The sequence below is a fragment of the Mus caroli genome, chromosome 7 (genome assembly GCF_900094665.2).
Source record: "Mus caroli chromosome 7, CAROLI_EIJ_v1.1, whole genome shotgun sequence".
In the NCBI taxonomy this organism is placed as follows: Eukaryota; Metazoa; Chordata; class Mammalia; order Rodentia; family Muridae; genus Mus; species Mus caroli.
In genome coordinates, this window is record NC_034576.1 from 115,544,550 (window position 1) to 115,569,067 (window position 24,518).

General features: G+C 46.7%; 1 protein-coding gene across 6 annotated transcripts in view; it reads left to right on the forward strand.

Annotated features, from left to right (window-relative positions):
- Arntl (aryl hydrocarbon receptor nuclear translocator like) overlaps positions 1-24,518 on the forward strand; it is a 102,623-nt gene that overhangs the window by 62,102 nt on the left and 16,003 nt on the right. For 2 of the 6 annotated variants that reach the window (XM_029479645.1, XM_029479643.1), the window contains exons 3-13: positions 1,731-1,858; positions 6,163-6,290; positions 7,329-7,481; positions 8,068-8,088; positions 9,734-9,772; positions 9,998-10,039; positions 11,382-11,539; positions 13,494-13,573; positions 17,848-17,940; positions 19,205-19,322; positions 21,518-21,667. In XM_029479645.1, coding sequence (XP_029335505.1) covers positions 7,342-7,481; positions 8,068-8,088; positions 9,734-9,772; positions 9,998-10,039; positions 11,382-11,539; positions 13,494-13,573; positions 17,848-17,940; positions 19,205-19,322; positions 21,518-21,667 — 841 coding nt within the window. In that variant the 5' untranslated portion in view covers positions 1,731-1,858; positions 6,163-6,290; positions 7,329-7,341. Of the gene's footprint in view, positions 1-1,730; positions 1,859-6,162; positions 6,291-7,328; positions 7,482-8,067; positions 8,089-8,121; positions 8,357-9,733; positions 9,773-9,997; positions 10,040-11,381; positions 11,540-13,493; positions 13,574-17,847; positions 17,941-19,204; positions 19,323-21,517; positions 21,668-24,518 lie in introns of those variants that run through there. The other 4 variants (XM_021166154.1, XM_021166155.2, XM_029479644.1 and 1 more) reach the window with 3 other exon arrangements.

The following is a 24,518-nucleotide window of genomic DNA, read 5'->3' on the forward strand; positions in this document are numbered from 1 at the left end:
GTGTGTGTGTGTGTGTGTGTGTGTTGGGTATGTGTGGGAAGGAGGGAGGGAAGGAGGGAGGGAAGGAGAGAGGGAGAGATAGAGATAGAGACAGAGAGAGAAACATGAACATTCAGGCTCAGAGTGGAGCAGGCCTTGCTGACTTAGGAGTTGAGAAGACAGTATGCAGCAGTACAAGGAATCGAATGGAGGTGGAACAGCGTATGTTAAGCCTGGAGCCTGCATCTCTACTTGCCGTTTCTTTACCAACTGTGGTTTGGGGCTCGAGGAGCCAGATTTCCAGATACAATGTTTGCATGTGCCTGGCCTAGAGTTAGCAGAGCTGGACACGGAGGATCTGAGCCAGGCAGCATGCGTGAGTCAGTGGGGAGGGAGGGAGGGAGCCGTGCCGAGGATAGGCAGTCATTCCAACATCTTAGGACCATCAGGAAGAGAGCATTTTCTGAAGACTGCAAGGGCCAGCCAGTGTAACGGCAGATCTTTCGCTTCAGGAGATCAGCAGAGCACTCGCCATTGCAGTCTCACTTGCTGCGGGCAGAGCAGCATGGATGAAGATCTGAAAGGCCCCCCTGTGTTCCCTCCTCATTGGCTCTTCTCGAACACAGGAAGTGGAGATCAGAGGGGCAGCATGCAGGGCCTGTGTCCTGGCTGAAGGAGGTGGTATTGTAGCCACGGCTGACAAGAACCCTTGTAGATGTTGTGTCTCTCTTAGCTTTGGGTATAACTAGATATCTTGGAGTTCACAGAGATTTTCTTTAAATGCTTGAACTGATCCTGCTGGCATTGGCTTAAGCTAAATGGCTTCTGTCCTTCTCTGCTGCTCTGGTCCCCTGGGTTCAAATGGCTACTTTCACTTGCACTGAGAACTGAGCAACTTTTTAAAAACATTCTTTTCAAAAAAATTATGTGTGTGTGCTCACGAGTGCTCGTGAGTGCAGCGCCCGTATAGGCCGGAGGAAGGCGTTGGATCCCTTGAAGCTGGGGTTACAGGTGGTTCTGAGCAATCTGACATGAGTGCTAACTCTGAGCTCCAGGACTCCGGAAGAGCATCATGCTCTCCGCTGCGGGGCTAGACATCCAGCACTGTTGTTGGAGATGGGATCTCTCTGTAAACTGTTCTGTCTTTGAACTTCAGGTGTAGCTGAGGATGACCTTGAACGTGCTATCTTCCCGCCTCTACCTCCTGAGATTACAGCCAAGAGCCACCCCACCCAGTTTAGAACTGAACCATATTGTCAGTTGCTTCTGGTGGCCCCAGGCACACTCAGTATGGCTTTGTCTAGTTCGTCACCTTCTCAGGTGCTTGCATCTTCCCTTTGTAAAATTCGTACAGCAGTGTATCTGCCTTCTAGAGTGATAGTTGAGTTTAAATACATTAACCCACGCAAGTCAATAAGTGATGTAAAATAACAACCGGATATTCACAGTCATTATATAACCCAATAAAAGAAATAATAAAACATGCCTTGCTTTCCTAAGGATGAGTCCAAGGAGACATGGTTTTCACAGGATGCATCGGCCATATCCCTTCATGCTTTTGCAGCCCAGATGTCACAGGGATGTAAAGAAATGGCCAGTGCTGAGCCAGTGAGTGTAGCAATGGATGGGCTGGGAGCATGTCCTGCATGAGTCAGGGGCTAGCTCCCTTGCCCCCCTTAGCTCAGAAGAGACTCATATTTATTTGTCTCTGTATGACCCTCAGGGTTTCTTTTCTTGGGTCTCTACTGTAGGATTTTGGAAGAAGTTGACTGCCTGGAAGGAAGTTACAAAACATGAAAGTCACTTTGAGGTGACCAGCAACTACAGTGGCCCTTTGCATCTCCCACACTGGATCGAAGCTTAAGAACTGTAACTTCAGGTAACAAATAAGTCCCTTCTCCCTAAGGCCCTGGCAACCAATGGTTGTTGGGGGCCTTCAGATGTTGAGATGTTAAAAAAAAAAAAAAAAAAAAAAAAAAGAGTGGCAGATACTAGTGGCACCCCAGGTCTGACATGTGCAAGGGGACAAGTATCTCTAAACCACCAAGGCCTGGAGGACAGGGGTGTGTATTCAGACCTTTCCCTGGTTCTCTGAATGTCAACCGTGGCCACCCACCATGACTTTTATAAGATGTTCCCCAGAGAACAAGTCAGAATAGCCAAGACAGTTCTGAAAATTGAGAGTAATGAAGGAAACTAGTTTGTCCTGCCGTACATTAAGATGTGTACTGAAGCCTCATTGTAAGAAGAGTGTGACACTAGAATTAAAAGAACCAGATTAGGGGACAAAATAGGACAAGTGAACATGGAGAGGCCACAGAGGCACCATGTTTGGTGTTTAGAAATAGGAAGCATGGCCTAAGAAGAAGTTCTGGGACAGTAATGCAGAAATGTCTAACTGCAAATGATGTATCAAAATGATTGCCAGAAGGATTAGATTTGGTTTTGTTTTGTTTGGTTTGGTTTTGGTTTTTCGAGACAGGGTTTCTCTGTATAGCCCTGGCTGTCCTGGAACTCACTTTNCCTCGAACTCAGAAATCCACCTGCCTCTGCCTCCCAAGTGCTGGGATTAAAGGCATGCACCACCACACCCGGCTCACAAGGATTAGATTTGTAAGTTTAAAAAAAAAATAAATAAAGGTGGAGGCTAGAGAGAAGGCTCTGTTGACAACATGCTTGTCAGGCAAGCAAGAGGACAGTTTGATCTCAGGACCCATGAAGAAATTTGTGTATAGAGGCTGGAGAGATGACTCAGAAGTTAAGAACATATACTACTTTTGTATAAGACCTGAGTTCCCAGTCCCAGAACCTACATTAAGTGGCTCACAACTGTTTCTGATTGGAGCTTAAGGGGATTTAATACAGCTGGCCTCTGTGGGTACCTATACTCCTGTAGACAAACTTATACATAAATATAATTAAGAATGCTAAAAAGGGTGTGGAGCAATGACTCAGTGGTTAAGAACACTGTCTGTTCTTCCAGAGGACCTGGGTTCAGTTCCTATTCCTCGCATGGCAGCTCACAACATGTGTAACTCCAGTTCAAGGGGATCCAGTGCCTTCTGCTGACCTCCAAGGGTACTAGCCACACATGGTGCATATACTTACATACATACATACATACAGCAAAAGCATCCATATACATAAAAATAAAAAAGTCTTTAAAAATGCAAAATGTAGAGTTGAGTAAAGAGGGAGACATGCACCTGTAACCCAGTGCTGGGGAGGTGGACACAGGTCGATCTGTAGGACTTCCCAACAGCCAGTCTAGTCCAGTCTTTGAGCTCCGAGTTCAGTAAGAGACCATGGCTCAAGAAATGAGGAACATGATTAGAGAAGCCACCCAAAGTCAACCCCAATCTCTGCACATGTGCTTACATGACCATATATATCTTTGCACAGGTTCATACATGAACCTGTGCACACACACGTACACACACACAAGAGTAAAATGAAAGTTTAAGCCAGCATGGACACTTTAGGCATATAATTCTACTACTAGGAGGTTGAGGCCAGCCTGCTGTGCTATACAGTGAGTTCCAGTCTGGGCTACACAGCAAGACCCTGTCTCAAAAACAAACAAACAAACAAAACAAAACAAAAACAAACAAACCCCCCCAAACAAAAAAAACTAAATAAAATAAAAGCTACAAAATATTGGTATAAAGAGGAATATTTGTATTATGAATGTTTTAACACTGTGTATAAAATCAAAATCAAAAGATAATGAACAATGGAAAGAAAAGCATAACATGTGTGATGATCAAAGAACTGCGCTTTGTCACATGCAGATTATTCCATTCATGCCTAGTCTCTTGGTGGAACACTTCTGTGTGCCAGAGAGCCTTCTGCACACTAAGCTGTGGGCAGTCAGGAGAGTAGAACTCCTGTTCTTCAAAGCTGAGCACTTCTTAGGGAGGACAGAAAGGAGATTGTTATAGGGGAAATGTGGATCAGAACATTTTAAATAGGGGTATAGAGTAGGAGTGTCGGCAGGGTTCATATTGTATGGTCCTTCAAAGAAGTGTCACTAAGGAAGTGGCATTTAGCAGGGCACTGTTCTGTATTTTTATTTTTTTTTTTTATTTTTTTTTTTTTTGGTTTTTCGAGACAGGGTTTCTCTGTGTAGCCCTGGCTGTCCTGGAACTCACTTTGTAGACCAGGCTGGCCTCGAACTCAGAAATCCGCCTGCCTCTGCCTCCCGAGTGCTGGGATTAAAGGCGTGCGCCACCACGCCCGGCTGCTGTATTTTTAATTCTGTGCCAATAAGAAGACAAATGGAGGGGTCAGATGGATTCTTGGCTCAGAGTCTGGGAGCCAGAAGGATAGAGGCCACTTGACTACATAGGGAAGCCTGAAAGGCTTGCTTAGAGGGAACATGAATATGTCAAAATACAGTTTCTTTTGCATACTCAGATAGAGATATGGGGAGATGGGTGGTTGTACAAGTCTAAAAATTTGGGGGCAGCCAGGCTGGAGGTAGAGGCTTGAGGTTGGCATAGTATGGGTGGCATTTGAGACTGTCAAAGTAGGAGCTTCTAGGGATTGAATACAGACAGGTCAGGGTCCCAAAGTACCCATGAGGTTGTTAGTCTAGAGGCAAAGAAGATGAAAAGCCAGGTTGAGAACAGAAATGGAGCAAATCCCCAAACAGAAGAATTATGGGAAAATAGCATCTCCAAGCCAGAGATAGCATCCAGGGAGAGAGGTCAGTTGTGCTGATGCCACTGGGGGACATTGATCTGGGAAAGGATGGTCCCTATTGAACTAGGAAGGGCAGCTGCAGTATTGTAATGACATCATGAAGGGATAATGCCTGATGGGGGGGGGGNGGGGGGACGCTGTAGAGATGGCTCTGAAGTTCAGAGTACTAGCTGTTCTTCCAGAGGACTAGAGTTCAATTCCCAGCACCCACACAGTGGCTCTCAACCCACTGTGACTCCAGATCCAAGGAATCTAATGCCTTTTTTGGCATCAGTGGGCACTAGGTACATAAGTAGGTGTATACACACATACATGCGAGCAAAACACTCACCTACATAAAATAAAGTAAAATTAAATTAAATTTAAAAAATCCTGACCTGAGTTAGATTATATGGAGAAACCAAGAAAAAAACTAGAGACAGAAAATAGGACAGTAGGAAGACAGTGTCCCAAACAATATATTTGGGACTAGGGGGTGGCACAGTACTAATAGCACTTGCCTAGCAAGCAAAGGACCTGAGTTTCATACCCTGCATTGTGGAATAAAATAATGTGTTGGAGTTTTTTTCCTCCATGATTGAGTTATGTGACTGGTATTTATCCCGATGAGACTGATCCAGTTGTGTGGGGAACATGGATGATGTAGGATTGGCCAGGAGGAGGGGGCCCTGCAATGATAGTCTCCATCAGATGAGAGCAGTAGAGTTCAGGCAGGCCTTAGGGTGTGGGGATATGCAGCAGCAGTACCCACTCAGGCTGATAGAGAGATGTGTTTGTCAGCTACCATTTGACTTACAGAAGCATAGCTGGCAGGGCTGGGAGTGTAGCTCTGGGGTAGGGCGTTTGACAGCACGCACGAGGCCTTAGCTTTAGACTCCAGTACTGGCGTGGGGTAGGAAGGAGAGAGAGAAAAGGGAGAAAAATTATCACCTAAAGTGAGAACGAGGAGGATGTTGGAAGTTGGACAGGAGAGATAGACAACAGGATCACACACACACACACACACACACACACACACACACACACACACACACCAAGAACACAGGCCAGGAATGTGAAGGAAGACTTGTTAGCCCTGCAGGTCTCTGAAGCATTCTTTTTCTCAAGTGCACAGTTAAACATTAGGTGGAAGGCATGTGGTGGAGAGATGGGGACCAAGTACAGACATCTGGGGAGATAGATGCCTACAGAGGGACAGGCCAACATCAGTAATGAGGAAAGCAGCAGAAAACAGTGAGACTTTGAGACTGGCAGGAGCTCTTTAAAGGACAGTCATGATCAGATCTGCCCACTAGCTATCCTGCTTTTAGAAATTAATTCTAAGAGGTAACAAATGGAGACACATGCGTAATTAAGATGTGGATTCCAGAAGTACCTGTAAAAGTTGGCTTTGGCCTGCTTGGAGGGGCTAGTTACTAGCCTGAGGGCAAAATAGTGACTTTGGGAAACAATTCTCACCCTTCCCCTCTTGTTTTGCAGATGTGGGAATTTGGGCCCAGAGGGTGGGAGTGACAGCCCCAGTCAAATCCTGTGGACCTTTGAGCCCTTTGAGGCCCACTGGGCAACCCCTCTCTTCACCAGGGTTTGAAGTTAGAGTCCCTTGCAAGGTACTTATGACCTCTTGGTTTTTTTTTGTTTTGTTTTGTTTTGTTTTAACACTATGCTTGTAAAATATGAACTTGGAAAAATGACTTGTACTTTCATTTGTGATGTCTTTATTTAATTATGCAAGCGGATGCTGGGATCAAAGGGACATTGTGGGGGCAGGGTGGGGTGGTGAAGACTGGGCAGGCCTTGCTTGATCAAGAAGAGAGAGGAACCATATTATCTTAACTCCTTTGTAGGACTTACTCTTTCTTTTGGAGAGGAATGGCAGTTGAGACTGGGCCTTACTAATGTAGCCCAGGATGGTCTTGAACTCATAATCTTCCTGCTTCTGCTCCCCCCAAGAACTATGAGTGTGTCACAGTGCCCAGCTTTTGTATTTTGTGCTTTTTTCACAACTTTTTGAAAGCAAAAACCATAACAAAAGCACAAACATCCTTATGATTGATGTTTGTTTCATTGGTTATATATTTGTTAATCAGAAGGAAATGAAATTGCCTGTGTCCTACTGAGTACATGTAGGACATTGGATCACCTCCCCAAGTCTCTGCCTGACTTATTCTTCCCCCAGTGGTTCTAGAAGCCACTAAACTTCTCTGGGCACAGAGACTCCTGCACAAAGTTGTAGTGTCTTCACGGATTACAAATTAAAACTCTCACAATGAGTGTGATACTTCTCCCACTCCACGGCCCTGTCTGCCTTCCAAGCTGCCCGGTGGGGGATGCTACTGTAGTAAGCCAGGCCCATGACCTCAGTGCCACAACAGCCCCTGCACTACCACAGAAGAGTATACTGAGATAACTCTCCCAGGGCTTGTGAGGTGGCTCATGCTACCTTTCCAGAGAACCAAGTTCAGTTCCCAACACGCACATCGGGCAGCTCATGACTGCTTGCAGCTCCAGCTCTAGGGGGAGTGGGAGCCTCATTCTTCCACGGGAATCACATTCACGTTCACCCCCCCCCCATAATTGAAAACAAAACAAATTTTAAAAAAGAAAGTATTTAAAAAGAAGTAAGTGTCCTCTTGTAATCCTTTTAGCACCTTCCTTCCAATGGCGGACCAGAGAATGGACATTTCCTCAACAATCAGTGACTTCATGTCTCCGGGCCCCACCGACCTGCTCTCCGGTTCCCTGGGCACCAGTGGTGTGGACTGCAATCGCAAGAGGAAAGGCAGTGCCACTGACTACCAGTAAGAGCCTTGGGACCATCAGCTCATGCCAGTGCATGAGCACAGAGCACCTGCCTGCCCATAGCTGCCATTGTTCCGGGAGGAAGGGGTGGGCAGCTAAGGTCCCCTCCAAGTGCCGCATATTTGATTTTAGCTTCAACTGCTCTTAAATGGCCAGCAGCACTGCTGAGGTGTTTGTGTCTTCTACTATTCCCAGATTATATCATATCACAGGGAAAACCAATAGCCTTAAAGCCGGGCCCTGGCTTTCTTCTGCTCCTCTGAGTAGGAGACCTCAATCTGGAGAATCGTCCTCAGGGAGAGCTCCCACTCAGCCTTTTTGGTTTTTGGTTTTTTTCAGACAGGGTTTCTCTGTATAGCCCTGGCTGTCCTGTAACTTACTTTGTAGACCAGGCTGGCCTCGAACTCAGAAATCCCTGCCTCTGCCTCCCGAGTGCTGGGATTAAAGGCATGCGCCACCATGCCCGGCTCCCATTCAGCCTCTTAAGGAAGGAGTAGAAGCCAGTGTGTCAATAGCTTATAGACGCTGACACTATTTAAATGAGCATGACCTGCGTTGTTAAGTAGTCTTTCTGTTTTTCTTTAGACTTGATGACTTTGCTTTTGAGTAAGTATGTTTTCCTATTCACTACCCGCACCCCTGCCCCGTAGTCTGCTCGAGAAGGAGGCAGGATAGACTGGTCAGAGACAGGTTTCGTTTCACTGAGGCAGCTGTGTAGGGTCGAAGAGCTTTTCTTTTGTTCAGTTGAGTGGAAAACAATCTCTGAGGAGGTAGACCCTGTACAGATGTCATTTCTGCTGAAGTTGACAGGTCAGATTTGGGGAACACAGAGGCTGGAGCTCAAACACCTCCTAGGAGATGCTATGATTAATGTGTAAGTCATCCCAGATCATTGAGAGAGTTACTTACTGCCAAGGGATGGAGAGTGGGCATGAGGACCACAGGGCTTCTGCCATAGTGCTCATTCCCCAGCACAGACCAGGGCATTTTTTTTGTAAAGCTTTGTCTTGGGCAGATGCTGACAGAGCCAACATCTTCTAAGATTTCTATTAGACCTGTGATTTCCAGCCTCTTGTTACCCAGTAACCTTCAAGCTTCCCTTGTGTACCCCAGTTTTGCAAATTTTTGCCCATTACCTTTTAGAATTCACAGTTCTGTCCCCCACCCCCGACCCCGTGGTTTCCCAATGTTAAGATTATCAGCTCCCTGTCACCTGGAGCTGAGCGTGACCACAGCAGTAGACACAATCCAGGTGCAAAGGGGGCACACTTGCCTTATAACTTTTTGATTCCCTCCAAGTCCCAGGATTAGCAGGAGAAATGGCCTATGAAGACACCTAGGGTATCTAGTTGGAGCTGCTGTTTTAGAATGCCCGTAATGAATCCAGAATTCTAGAAAGCACTTTATATTATATGAAGAACCATAATCCTTCCCTTAGGAGACATGGGAGATGAGAGAGTCGTTCAGGAGACAGTCACTACCTTCCTCACGAGTGTTTGAGTTGGACAAGGGAGTAGGCTGACCCTGGGGAGACACTGGAACTCTTTCTTCTGGGGATTTCCATCTGTGTTTACTGAACCACGAAATGCCATGAAACTCTGGGTTTCTGGGATCTGCGAAAGAAAGGTGGGCCCTGCTGTGACCCCAGGACCCTCCATAGCTCTCAGCCCCCTATTCTTCTTCACCTTAATTTCTTGAACCTGGGGTTGTCCACTTGGCCCAGGAGCAGCCTGCAGTGGCAAAACCTTCGAGATGCTCCCTGGGGCCCTTGCTCTGTTCTTGACTGTCTGTCAGTGCTTTCATTAGCCCCTCCTCCCCACCCCACCCATACCCCCAACAAATAGACTCATCAGTAGTATCTTTGGTGTTTGGTATGTTTTGAAATAGAGTAAGCTTCATCTATCATTTATCCAGAACAGCCAAGGAATGAGGTGGCACAGATGTCTGGCTACTCTGGCTGAGAGTCTTCATAAACATGGTAGAAACCCAGTTCTCAAACAGTCATAATATAAACTAGTTTATTTAACATACACACCCTATGGAGACTAGTAATCACTTTTGTTTGGTCATGTGGATGCCAGTCTAGGCTTTATAGTAGTGTCTACTTGATTGTGCTTGCTCGTGTTACCATTCTACATCCATTTCTATATCATGGTTATTTGAGCTTTCTGGATAAATGAGAGCCTTCTGTATGATGACAAGTTATGTCGCACATCTGTATTGACGTGGTCATCTCTTCTTGCCCTTGCAGAGAAAGTATGGACACAGACAAAGATGACCCTCATGGAAGGTACCTAGTAACTTGAACTTCAGTTACCTTGTGGCCATTCTCTTGGCACAATGAATGTGAGCTCAAGACTGTCCCTCTACCCCCTGACTCTAGCATGGTTAATAACCAAGAATCCTTGTGTGTCTGTGGAGAGGCATCAGGGGTCAGGTGGGGAGAGAACAGAAATCTGTTACTCTTCCAGTCCTGTCTAGGGGATTGAATTTTATCTCTTGCCCTCCCCTCCAGGTTAGAATATGCAGAACACCAAGGAAGGATCAAGAATGCAAGGTAAGTTCAACCTCTGACTCTGCCAACAAAGCATTGTACTTTCAGTTGCTTAGGGAGGGTCAGTGTGCTTGTTTCATGTCTGTGGAGTCCTCTCAGGAGCCTCAGGAAAGTGATGGGGTGGCGGCAGGTTCCAGCTCGTTTAAGTGTCTGACCTTTGCCCCCACTATGTTCCCCTATATTGAGCTGGCCTTCACTTGTTGCTGTCTATGCACATTTAACCTGGAGGAGATTTGGAGGGAGAAAGTCATTCCACACTGGCATTCTCTCCAGCCTTCCCAGATGGCTTCTTACTCATTGGCCCTCCAGAAGGCATATGGCAGAGCCTCACCTCTGACAGGAGCCTTTACTGTGCTGCCTGTAGCATGTCCTACTCCCTAGAGATCTCCTAACTTGGTTTTTGTCTGTCACACTTGCTGAAACCATTCTGTTGGGTCTTCATGCCCCCTGCCATCACACCTAGGGGTTGCTGAGGTTGTGTTATGGCACACAGAACCAGCAAGCACTTCTGCATTGGTGATGGTGTCTTATCAGGGAAGATGGTCAAAAACATCAGGTGCACATCTGTCAGGGAGAGAACTACAGGAAAGTTCTAAATAGTCAGCCAGTCTTGGGGTGGAGTATGATATGACCTCTCTCAAAGGAAGCCCAGGGACAGGCCAAAAGTCTGTTACATCTAGCCAGGTCCTGGTTGATCCAAGAATATGTCAGTACTGATTGTCTCCATCAGACAGAAGTGATGGCCTCAGCAGGCCACACGGTGGCTGCTCACAGGCTGCAGAGGCACTTGCTGTGGGACCTGAGTGCTCTATGGCTGTTTTGGGTGCTGGGGTATTCGAACCCTCTACCTCCCTTCTTCCTCCTCTTATCCACATCCGTCAAACCTGGTCGTCTGGAATCTAAAGAACAACCAGGAAAAATAAGCAATTCAGTTTCTTGTGAAAGGACAATTGTCATTTTTTTTTTCTTTAAAAGATGGGGTAAGCATCAAAAACAAATAAATGAAAACAACAAATCAGCTACCTAATTCACCTTTTGGGGGTGACTTTTAGTACAAAAGTCTAAATTTCCCACATCAGAGAATATTGGAAGCAGTCACAACTCAGTTGTTTTTTTTTTTTTTTTTTTTTTTTCAAGACAGGGTTTCTCTGTATAGCCCTGGCTGTACTGGAACTCACTTTGTAGACCAGGCTGGCCTTGAATTCAGAAATCCGCCTGCCTCTGCCTCCCAAGTGCTGGGATTAAAGGCGTGCGCCACCATGCCCCGCAACTCAGTTATTTTTATCAACGTTGTCTCGTTGCTCGCGTACATCTCAGACGAAGCCATTCTCTTTCCCATGTTCAGGGAGGCCCACAGTCAGATTGAAAAGAGGCGTCGGGACAAAATGAACAGTTTCATTGATGAATTGGCTTCTTTGGTACCAACATGCAATGCAATGTCCAGAAAGTTAGATAAACTCACCGTGCTAAGGATGGCTGTTCAGCACATGAAAACGTTGAGAGGTAAGAGCTCAGGCTTTGTTGCCTATGTGCCCTTGACTATAGGTATGACCACTCTTGCCTACACTGTCCCTGACACAAATGTTGATTTCTTTCAACACGTAGCCCTAAGTGGCAGGCCTGTACATCTTGGCAGAAGATCGGGGCCGAATCAGGTTGTTAATGAGCTGATGTAATGATCTGTATTAAGATGTAATTTGCACTTATACTTCCCCAGAGCAGATAAGCAGATGAGCTCAGATACTTCTCTGTGTACATAGCATATGTACATTGACATAGATTCCTGTTTACCAAAGAGGACAGACACCTCTCATGTCCTCTTGCCTGTGCCTGGATCCCACCCCTTGCAATGATCAAAATCAAGAAATGTGGGCGCACACAGGGATGCAAGAAAGAGCCTCCGACTTCTAAGAGAAAAACTTACCCGGGTTCCTCTGATGAATGAGTCACAGGTGGAGAGTTTTATCATCAGAAATGAACATTGATGATATTTTCATCTTCTTGGAATTTTCCCGAACTAGATTGACTCTCTGTGAGGGAGGCAGTATTTTCCTTCTTTGCTAAGTGTGGGGAGGGTGAGAAAACAGAGGCAGGAAACTGGAAGTAACTTTATCAAACTGCAGGAGGAATCTGAAATACATCACCCATTTTGGTGAATGTCGTTCCTGGAATTTTCCAGTTAGTCTTGGGCTTTGGGACAAACTTGGGAAGGGTGCTTGGCCCCGTATGACCTACATGGTGAGAGAGGCATACCTCTGTGTCACTAGAAACAAGAAGTTGCTTTTGTTCTGACTTTTGATCACTATTCAGCAAACATTGACTCTCATGCTTGAAGAGTGATACTGAAAATGTGATTTTAGTGATGAAGAGAGTAATTATAACCCTACAAACAGTCGGGTTATAATTAATTAATTAATTGTTAGCAAGTTGGTCAGAAAATTTCAAGGGATGTAGATTAAAACATGTGCCTTAAGCTCGGTGTGATGCACACACCTTTAATCCCAGCACTCAGGAGGCAGAGGCAGGCGGATTTCTGAGTTTGAGGCCAGCCTGGTCTGTGAGTTCCAGGACAGCCAGGGCTATAAAGAGAAACCCTGTCTCAAAAAACCAAAAAACAAAAACAAAAAAAACCCCCAAAACCCACCACCAACAACAAAACATGTGCCTTGTGCCTTGTTAGCTGATGTGAAAAGTACCCTGGTATTCTTTCCTATGGTACCCTGGATTACAGGTAGGCTTCATCCGAGCCCTTCACTGGGCTGCTCTGCATGTTCCTGTCATTTGCAGCTGGCACTTGGCTTCTCTTGAGAATTTCAGATCAAGCGCCTTTTTAAAAAGTGTGGTCCCCTCAGTCCTGAGGCTGAATCGTGGGTGAGAATAGCATGTCCCCCAGGTCACCATGCTTATTAACTTGCCCAGGGAAGTGGACCCAGGGCCTAGCAGCTTGGGTGACTTCTCTAGAAGCTGTGAAGTGGGGACTTGACAGATTGGGGACCAGCCTGTTCACTCTGCACTTCAGAACCTGCCCGGGAGACTAAAGAGCTGTGGTCTTTTGTGGGGTTTATAGCATCTCACAGTATAGCTCTGGCTAGCCTAAAACTCACTGTATAGACCAGGCTCACCTCAATCTCAGAGATCTGCCTACCTCAGTCTCCCTAGTGCTGGGGTTGAAGGTGTGAGCCACCACACCTGTTCTCTGATAACCGAGTCTCTCGTGGGCAGCAATGTTCTCTTTTCAATGAGATTCTTCTTTGTCATGACAGGATTCTTTCTCAAGCCAGATCCATCAAATTTTAGTGAGAGAGTAGGGATGGGGGAGATTGTCAAAGGGGGGGTGCACGAAGGCAGAAAGAGAGATATTGATCTCAGAGGTGGGTTCAGCTCGGGTTGCAGGCAGGGGAGGGTGTAATGCTGTCCAAATAGAAAAATCTACCCACTCTTTCTTCTTCTCCCTAAGGTGCCACCAACCCATACACAGAAGCAAACTACAAGCCAACATTTCTATCAGATGACGAACTGAAACACCTAATTCTCAGGGTATGTGGCAGTTACGGGGATCTCTTTACACTACATTGGTTTCTTACAAAGCTTCAGAGTAAGTATGGCTTGAGGGAGTCTGCCATCTGAACACTGAATTCCCTGGGCCCATTTCCTCTCTTGGTTCTCCAACTTTATCCTGGTTTTAGGCACATTTCACATCCCTTCCACAAAGCCAGTCACCTGCCTCTCAGATCATCTTACTTAGGCAGCAGAAGGGAAGTTTGTGGTAGTGTGCTTGTCAGCCAGAGAAGGATTTTGTTAGAGAGGGGAGGGAGGGGCTGGAGAGCTGGCTCAGTGGTTTAGAGCATTGTTGTTCTTGCAGAAGACCCAGGTTTGCTCCCCAGCACCCACATGGTGGCTCACAGCCATCTGTAACTCTGAAGGTTCCGATGCCCTCTTCTGGCCTTCCCAGACACCAGGCACATGTGGTGCACATGCGCACAGGCAGGCAAAACACTCAAACATATGAAATAAAATAAGTAAAGTTTTAAAGAAGAGGGGGAGTGAGTTAGTCGGATTCCTTCATGGATCGTTTACAGAGGGTTGATTCTGGCAATGGGTGAGAGCATATCTTCTAACCTAACCTAAGCGCTGTCTAAATCTTCACACCCGAGTCCATCCAGAATTGCCAAAGAGGAGGCAGGAAAGGGATGTGCTCTCACCTCTTGGCCTTCGTGCTCTCTTTGTCTTCCATATCTCTGCAAAGAGATGGCCAAGCTGGGACCATGGGAACTTACAGCTCCCACAGAAGAGGTCTGCTCCAGGCTCCAGCCATGCTACGGGGCAGAGGGAGATGAACGAAGAAATTGAAAGGGGAAGAACATGCATCCAGAAGCATGCCCTCTGGGTATGCTTCCTCTGGGATACCGTAAGCAGGAAGGATAGAAAACTAACTAAGAGGTAGAATGCCCAGCCTTACCCCGCACAACCAGGGCCGACCTTGCCTGCCTACAAACAGCACTGTAGCCATGTCCTTCAGCAGAAGTTTGCAGTGCTTTCTGCTCCACGAGGTCCCAGGCACATTGCAGTGGCCTGTCAGTGCAGGGTGAGCTGCTTCCAGTCAGGTTTCATCTGCAGTGAACATCCCTGCTGGGTAGATAGGGTTCCGGTTTTCATGTGACCGGTTCTGAGTGGCCCCGTGCAGTTGCTGGGGTGGCTCTGAAAGGCTGCAAGAACCACGCTCTTCTTCCTGCTCACATAACTAGCTAAGTGAACACACTGGCTGCTTTATCCCATATAGCAGGGGCTACGCCAGGTCTGAGTAGTCGGTAACTTCCATGTTAACTTGTCCTGGTTCTCTGGTATGTTAGGGACTGTGAACCCGTACTAATCCCTCAAGTGTCCACCTGCTAAGTAAGAGCTTGCATCAACGGAAGGTGGGTTCAATCACATGATATTTATGTTATTTTAGTTTTTAGTGGGCAGGGTTACAGGTTTGGCGTTCCCCCATTTCTCCCTCGATTCTTTCTCTTCCTTTTAAGTTCAGGCCATAGACACACATCTACCTGTGTAGGCATTTTAAATCTGGATTCCACAAAGGAGAGTAAACATGTAATATTTGTCCTTCTGAGTCTGACTTAACATGATCTCCAGTCCCGCCTATGGTCCTACTAATGACCTAATTTTAGTCTCTTTGCAGCAGAATAAAAGGTTCCATTACAACACACACACACACACACACACACACACACACACACACACACACACTTTCCCCTTTACACATTCCATGCATTTCTCGATGAACTATAGTTCGGTTACTCTACTTTCCTGCATTTTGAACTACACTGACTCTGCCCAGTCACTCGCTCACTAGCAATCATCCGCCATGAGAAGAAGCCATCTCTGGCTATCTGCATGCGCCCCCCCCCCCATGACACTGTTCTCACAAAGCTCCGCCCCCTCAGACCCAGCTCCTTTGCTTGGCTGTCTGCTTTACAGACACTGTAGCATGGTTTAGAGCCTGCAGTGCCGACTGTATCCATGTTGACTCTGCTGCCTTCCTGCCCTCCTTATAAACACTTCACTCAGATCTCCGGGTCAAGCCTGACTCTGCCCAGCAACCCCCCCACCCCCCACCAGGCTGTCAGTCACTTTCTTCCCAGGCACCTTTCATGTCACATTCCCACCTTAGCAAAAACCCTGAACACAGTTCTCCTGTGAGATATGACTGTCTGCAAGGCAAATGAGGAAGTTATTAATATCCATTTTTTTTGACATAATGAGGCTTCCAGCAGATGGTGCTAGGAAAATTACTTCCCCCTCACTGTCATCCTTCACCCTGGCCCAGCTTAGGGACTCAAGTTTCCTGTGGCTGGTGGCTTGACAGGTTCTCATAGTGAATGGATCTGCCCCTCTTGTTCTCACTTTGCACATCATGGGACAGTCGCCTGCACTGGCCTTTTATATCCTAGGACAGCTAGCTATCCATACTGGCCTTTTTCTTTCTGGCACTTGAATTCATGCCCCAGTTCTTAGAATTAAACTATATTCCAAAAGTCTTTCTTTGTAAAAAGAACAGACTTTTTTTTTTTTTTTTTTTAGAATTTGTCAAACTCACAAATGTTACAGTAATTAGCAGCAGGTCTTCATTCCTCTTGTGACCAGTGCAAGCTGTCTTTCCTATGTGCCTTTACTAAGAGTCTTATTCTAGCCCAGGTTGCTCTAGAACTCGCTGTGAAGTCCAAGCTGACCTCAAATTCTTGCAGTCCTCTTAGGCCTCAGACTTCTAGGTGCTGGGATCCGAGACCTGAGCCACCATGCCTTGCTTTCAGAATCTCTCAGGATCCAGGGGAGCAGAGTCTTAAGGCCAAGTGCACCTTAAATCTTAAGGGAGCACCCCCACCACATCACCTGAAACCTCCAACAAGATTGGTGGTCATCCATAAAACGTCATCAGTAGGACTCAGACACATGCATCCAAAGCAACAGAACCCCTCTCTCTGTCCCTGTCACCTTCCTGCTCCCATCTCTCCACCAGATGTCTTGTTCCCATCCTGGTTTTTGTTGGCACTTTAGAGTTTACATGTACTTAAACTGAAGAAAGGGTCAGAAGAATTTCATGAGGCAGTTTTGTTTTGTTTTGCGGAAGTGGGACTTGAACCCAGGACCTCATGCCTGCCATGCAAGCATCTCATCACCACTGTTGCTTTGTTTGCCTTACAACACAGATAGCTTCGCTTGGATGAAGAGCTAAATGGTTTAGGGCAGTCTTTCCCGAACCTGCATACATTTAAACCGTGTTTGTGTGTCAGGCAGGGTGGGGGCTGCTTAAAGGAACACAAGTGATCCACCCACAAGTGACCAGGCCATCAGCAAAAGTGAAAAAGCCAAAATGACCCAACTTGAGATGTTGAAGCTTGGAGGTCTGAAGTGCTCCCTGTAAACGAGGGTGTTCTCATTCAGGATAGGTGGCAGCAGAGACAATGATGGAATCTTAAATGGTCCTTGCAGGCTTAGATTCAATGTTCTCCATGGTGGTGGTTCAAGTTTCATTTCTATCCCTGTGTTAAAATACCCCGGCAAACAGCAACATAGTGTGAGAAAGGGCTTATATGGCTCCCACTTGCAGCTCCCACCGTCCATTATTACAGGGAAGTCAGGGCAGGCACTTAAAGCACCACATCTGCGGTCAAGAGCAACGAGAGAGTGGATCCTTGCAAGTTGTAGTCAGGAGCAATGAGAGTAAATACACAAGTCCTTGCCTGTTTGTTCACTCTCAGCTTTTCTCCACTCTTACACTATCAAAGGATTACCCCCCCCCACACACACACACCTAGGGAATGGTGCTGCTCACAGTGGACTGAGTCCTACTGCATCAATTAAGTATCAAGACAGTCCACCACAGAAATGCCTACAGGTCAATCTGATCTAGGTAATTCCTCTGTAAGATTTTTCCTGGGTGGGTCTAGGCTGTGTCAGGTTGAGAGCTGAAGTTAACCAGCACAGAGGGACTGGAATTAGAGCATGGAGTGTAGTTTGTCTGGCCTGTCATAGAACCCGAAGATGAAACTTAAGCTTTCATTCTGAAACAGAGCTTTCTTGATTTGGCATTTTCCCTCTGATCACTAGATGACCAGGCATACACAGTCACCCGGGAGGGAATCTTGCTGGTCTCACATAGTATTGGCTGTAAGCACCCTCTTCTTCTGACACCAGTGAAGGTGTCAGTGCACGCCCTCACACACTGGAGTCTTAGAAAATGATTCCCTGCTTTGCTTTCAGATCATGTGTCCTGACCTGTGATAAATTGATTATCCATTTCTCCTGATTAGGCAGCAGATGGATTTTTGTTTGTCGTAGGATGTGACCGAGGGAAGATCCTCTTTGTCTCTGAGTCTGTCTTCAAGATCCTCAATTATAGCCAGGTAATGTCAAGCTCCCATTAGTGGTGGACAGCCTCATGGTAGTCAGAAATAGCATGTAGTTTTTCAAAAGAATTAAAGTATGTGGGTCACATGTGAAATCCTTCTTCCAAAAATTCTTAACTTCTTAACACAGAAATGAATTTAAACTTAGGAAGAATTTTAACACATCCTGTATTTTCCCCAACTGGAATGTTTGACTCTGACCCAATCAACAGCTTAAGTTTTCTTCTCGCTACGAAATGAAGATCCCACATCTGTGGACTAGGATGGGGAGTGAAGCTGTCTGAAAGGGAGAGAAAGGTAGGCAGGTAATTCTATACCCAAGAATAGGAATCTTGGGAACTTACCCCAGAGGCCTACCTCCCTTTTTCTGTTTATGCAGTCCAGGATCTCAGTCCTGGAACTATGCCTGGCTCAGTGGTTGGGTCTTCCCACGTCAATTCACAATGGAGATTACCCCCACGCCCCAGCACGCCCAGATGCTCAATGCCCCGGGGGATTCTAGATTCTGTTAACATTAACTGTCATGTACAGTTTTTGTTTTTTTGTTTTGAATAGCTTGTAGGATTAAATAAGAGGAACATATGAAAGCTTCTAGAATAATCATTTCACCTATTATGTCCTCAGAATATGTGTTAATTCATTCACTCAATTACGTCTTTGTAATTGCATGGAAGCCTGGTAGGCAGAAGTTTTTAGTCAAAATGCCATTTCTATAAATGAGACTCCATGTAAATTTAGCTTTTCCAAGATGTTTTGCTTTTTAATTTTTCTTCTGAGGGCACTCATAAAGGGAAGTCTGTTATCTCTGTTAGCAGACACAGGTGGCGAAGGCACAAAGATAGGACTTGTATAGTTGGACATTTACCCTAGTACCCAGGTGGCTGAGATAGGAAGGTCATGGCCCGAGGAGCACAGGCAAGGTGCAATTCTATGTCAGTAGAATGTCCAGGGAAATTCTTTGTCAAAACAAACAGTACCCCTCAGAAATGAACCAAGGGATGTAATGTCAGAGTTGGAAATAGCCCGTTCTCTGTAGCTTTTTCTTTTAATGTCTGCTGGGCATTTAGGGGTGTTGGACCAATGTTTCTTCCAGGTGTCTATCCAGGCAAAAGTCTGGATGTGTGTGCAGCACTCCATAAATGCTTGAGATGGTCAGGGTTCAGAAGGCAGAGTAGAGGCCAGGGCTGTACAGACTGGGAGTGCTCCTGCATCTTGTGTATCTCAGCCGTGCTGACTGTCCACTCATCTGTCATCCCCACAGAATGACCTTATTGGCCAGAGCTTGTTTGACTACCTGCATCCAAAAGATATTGCCAAAGTTAAGGAACAGCTATCTTCCTCGGACACTGCGCCCCGGGAGCGACTCATCGATGCCAAGAGTGAGTGCAGGGGAGGCTGTGCGTTTTCTCCTCGCCCACCATGCTCTCGGACGCTGCCTCACCACTGTGCAGGGACAGAGACGGGTTCCTGGGGCCCAGCCTCTCTGTTCTTACCTCTCTGCCGTATTTCTCCATTATAGCTGCTGGCTGTAGCTAAATGGACTTATTTATGCTCACTTGGGTTTGTTAACATTGTGGACTATCTAAAGAAGAGAGGTTTCATTGGCCAAACTTAGTGCAAGGAAGATTGACTAGATTCTGATTTCTGGTTAACTCCTCCTCCCCCACCCTGGAATCTATAACTTTCTAATAGCATGTTCTTAAGTTGAAAAGGCTCACACTGTCCTGTTCTCCAGAACAAATCTCTCTCTCTCTCCGCCCACCCCCACCCCTCTGAGCTGCACTGATGCCAGTGTTTCTTGGATCCGAACAAGGCTCTTTACTTCCTGCAGCCTAGGATCAGCATTTCTCCGGCCCCAGCCCTTGCCCCCCACAGCCGTTCCCAGGCCAAGACCCAGGAGCTGGCCCTGTGGTTGGTTAGGTACACATCCTGCCTCTGCCATTCACTGGATGTGTGGCTGTGAGGAAGTTCACCTCTCTGTGCCTCAGTTTCCTCGCCTATAAAATGTAGTATGTCATTGGGTTGTTGAAAAGTTTCACAATGTTGATGTTGACTTGCTAGAAGGAGAATGTAGACGGTTCCTAGCATGGGGCAAGTGTGGCACTGACTGGTATTGGGTCTGCTTGAGCTCAGTGCAGTTGGCATAATGGCTTCCTTGTGGCTTAGTTCTCCATGTTGATTGGTGATGTCTCCATCACCAATCATGGTGTCAGAACTCCCAGGCACCTTTCAGGAAGTTGTGCTTCTCCATGAAAGCAGGCAATGGCCCTGATGCCTGTTGCCCACTGTAGGCTGGCTTCTGCACCTTCCAGTGAATTTTGTCCTTGAGGCTCTTCCTGCATGGTCAGGAGTCAGCGACATGGGCAGCACTCTGCAGGATAGTTGCAGCTGCAGCAGTAGTGCCGGGCATGGGGCATGAGCCATGAGCCTGCGTCAGCTGAGGTGCGCTTGTAAAGATGAACTAATGTGTGCCAGCAAGAGGAGGGGATAAGCAGGGGAAGTGGCCCACAGAGAAAAACCTGTGTGCAGTCCCAGAGCCTGTTTGCTGCCTCCATCAAAATGTGCAGGGAGAGAGATACAGAGAAGGGCACTGAACCAATGTGGCAGGCTTGGGCTGGCATTCTAGAGAAGTTAACAGAGCCAGTTTGGGAAAGGCAGTGGGGAGAGACTCCCTGAGCAGCGGCCACTGCTTGGCATGGCTGCGGTGCTACAGCAGTGGTGTCTGTAGTCCCAACTTCACAGCCATGAGGAAGATAAGAGGCAAGTGTGTCAGTGTCACCCAGGAGCTTTCAGTAGCCTTGCTCTACCTGCAATTCACAGTCTAACCCAGCAGAACAAACTGGCAGCTTGATATCGTGCTTATCAAGTGTGCCAAAGGCTCAGGGCTCCATCCACAGTGCCGTAGTTAAAACCACAAGTCTGAACACAAGCCCGTCTAGTTTGGGGTTTTGGTTCAAAAGCAAGAATAAATGCAAAGCTAATTATAACATCACACCTAACACAATCAATCTAAAGTACTATGTTGATGTAATTATTACTAAAGATTTAAAGTTCTTTAACATTTCTTTGGTGCTGCCTCTGAAATCCTGCATCTACTTCACTCAGCCCTTTTTAGTTCAGAAAGGCCATATTCCATGCTCATTCTGAACCTAGTGGCTGTCACAGGGAGCACACATCCAGAATGGGGCCGACTGATCAGAGCCCCCAAGGGACTCTGTTAAGCTGAAATTTCAAATCAATCCTGTGCCCCTCCCAACCCCCAGGCCAGTATCTCAATCCTGTGCATCCTTTGGGTTGGACCCCAGACCTTTAGCTGAGAAGCAAGTGCCTGCTGCCACTTGGCACTGATCACTAAGTTTCCCTGTTATCAGCCCCTCGTGGTATGCCTCCATTTCCTCCCCCAGAGGACCCACGCCACCTGTGCTCCTGCACTTCTTACCCGTCTGTAACCGTTCCCACATGAGCACGGGGCCCGGAGAGAACAGTGTGGCAGTAAGGGCCGTGTGGAGGTCACACTGCCCCTCCTGACAGACAGTTCTGCCCTCATTTCACCACATTTTGTGTTGATTTGCAGCTGGACTTCCAGTTAAAACGGATATAACCCCTGGGCCCTCCCGGCTATGCTCTGGAGCCCGCCGCTCTTTCTTCTGTAGGATGAAGTGCAACAGGCCTTCAGTAAAGGTGGAAGATAAGGACTTCGCCTCCACCTGTTCAAAGAAAAAAGGTACAGTTAACAGCCGTGAGGGAGGCTTACCTGGAGTCAGGGCTTTTCAGCTCTGCAGAGCAGCCACTCCATAGCCTGCAGCCTGGGTCACCTCTCACCTTACAGCCTTGGGCAACTGGAGTGGGGGGTGGGGAGCCCTAGAGCCCTGATGTGTTGCCATGGGGACATAGGCTTGTGAATAGGCTTTCTGTGTGTAACTTCTGATGTGGCTTGGAGGAAAAAACAGTTCTGTCTCTTGAGTTCCCACCCTTCTAGAATCCTTCTGGCCAATTTCCCTAGTGACCTCATGTGTTGAACTGTTCATGGTTCTGTCTTCTTCTCTCTGCCCTGGGGCTACTCTCCTCTGTCCATATTGATGTGTATATAGGTAATGTCACCCACAGATCAAAAACCTCTAAGTTTACATTTCTACCGCAGCTTTTCTTTTGAACTCCAAGTATCTTCTTCATAAGCCTTAGGGGCGATCTAGCACGGCCAATTGGACCCCACCCTGTACCACCTGCTAATGTCACTGAAGGGTATTTATGTCCAGGTATAACAAGAGTTTTTTTTTTTTAAATACAAAGTTCTTTAAAAAAAATTATTTATTTTATAACTACACTGTGGATGTCTTCAGACACATCAGAAGAGGGTATCAGATCCCATTACAGATGGTTGTGAGCCACCATGTGGTTGCTGGGAGTTGAACTCAGGGCCTCTGGAAGAGCAGTCAGTGTTCTTAGCCACTGAGCCATCTCTCCAGCCCATAGCCAGAGATTAAAAAAAAAAAAGATTTATTTTCATTTTAGGTATTCAAGTGCTTTATTTGTGTGTTTATAATGTGCTGCCTTGTTCCTGGTGTGCCCAGAAGAGGGCATTAGATCCCCTAAAACTGTCCTTACAGATATGGGTGCAGATATGAGCACCATGAGTTCTCCTCTCCTGCAAGAGCAGCAAGCGCTCTTAAGCACTGAGTTGTTTTTCCAGTTGTGGAACCAGACATTTTAGGACTGACGCCTAGGCTCTAGCAGCCGCAACAGGCTAGGCCACTTGTCCCATTAGAGAGACAGGTGAAGGTGACAGAGAGAGATGTCTTCTGTGTGGCCACTTAAACAAGAGAAACAGATAAAAGCCCCAAGTCTGTCTGTTGGAGAACTGACCCATGCTTTAGGATGAAATAGAGGAATAACCGGAGCAAGGGGCAACAAGCCTCATTACAGTTGTAGTCTGGGCATGCACTGGCTGAACACTGTCTTAGCTCAGTTCCTAAACACTGGGCCAAATTCGTCCTTACTGGGATGTGAAGATACAAGGAAGGCTTGGGACACAATCGCTTCCAGGGTGAAGCCTTGCCCACGTGGGTAACCACCCTTGTTTGGAATGGACTGTTCCTCCCGGGTTTTGTTCTTCTGAAGTCCAGGGTGATGGCAGGTTCAAGGCAACCATTTACCTCTGTGCCTTTGGCCAAAGTAAAGGAGACAACACAAAATGAAGTCAGAGATGCCAGGCTATCATCCTGCCTTATTCCTGGTGTGCCCAGTGAAGGGCCCATGTCTCTCAGCCAGAGCAGCTTCCAAGAGCCTGTCTCACCTCTTGGAGCCAGCTACCGTCAACTCTCTCCAGGTCTGAGGAGGTCAACACTATGTACTTTCTGCTTTGCCACACAGCTGTGATGACGCCTTTTAACAAAGAATCTTTTTATCCCTTACCTCACCCACCTCACCCTCCCCAGTTAAAACCCTCCATTGTTCCCTGCTGCTCTTGAAGAATCATAATAATTAGCATATGATGCAAACATATGATCCCTCTCTTCAGTACATCTGAGCCACACTGCCTTTCCCCTGTTGCTGCCAGCCCCTTTCAAGGTCTTCCACACCCCTCTCCACCTGATTGGGATTTCTTTCCTTTTGCTGGGCTCTCTGGAGACAGACTGTTGGTGCCTTCTTTAGCACCCATGGCCCTCTTTTTCAAGTGCTTTTCTATCTTTTGGCATAGTTGTATAAAGTCGGCCTCCCTGGCTACCAGAAAGCTGGGATTTGGTTTTCTGCTGGTAAAAATGCTCTGTGATGGGCATGATGCTCAGTGTGGGTGTGTCTCTGTCTCAAGTTAAAAAAAAAAAAAAAAAAAAAAGCTGCTCTCCTTTTTGATCCTTGTCCTCTTCCCCAATCAGTGAGTAGCAGCAGCAGCCACACCACTCTGAATTAGGGGAGCCATCGATATCTTCTTGTTGGGCGCTCATCCCAAATCCCAGCTGTTCTAGAGGTGTTTTCTGCTTCCCTACCTGCCTGCCATTGTTCAGTTCTCACCATCCCTTGCCATTTTCTGAGTCTGGCCTGCGTACCTCTGAGGGCTCTTCCTTCTGTCTTTCATCCCCAGAACTGTTGCTAGACTACCCAAAGCACTTGATTTTGCTGTCTCTACATTTAAATCCTATTGGAGACTCTCCATTTCCTATCTGCTAAACACATCTGTTAGCAAATAACTCAAGGCCCTTATAATCTGTCTCCCCTGCCTTCCTCATTTTACAACTTCTTTCTCTTTTAGTTATTATATGTGTGTGTGTGTGTGTGTGTGTGTATGTGTGTGTGTGTGTGAGAGAGACAGACAGACAGACTGAGAGAGAGAGACAGAGAATGCATGGTGTGTGTATATGTGTGTGTGTATATGTGTATATGTGTGTGTGTGTGAGAGAGAGACAGAGACAGAGAGACAGAGAGAGACACACACACACATAAGACGCACGGTGTATTTGTGTATGTGTGTGTGTGTATGTGTGAGAGACAGACAGAAACAGAGACAGAGAATGCATGGTGTGTATACATGTGTATATGTGTGTGTGTGTGTGTGTGAGAGAGAGAGAGAGAGAGAGAGA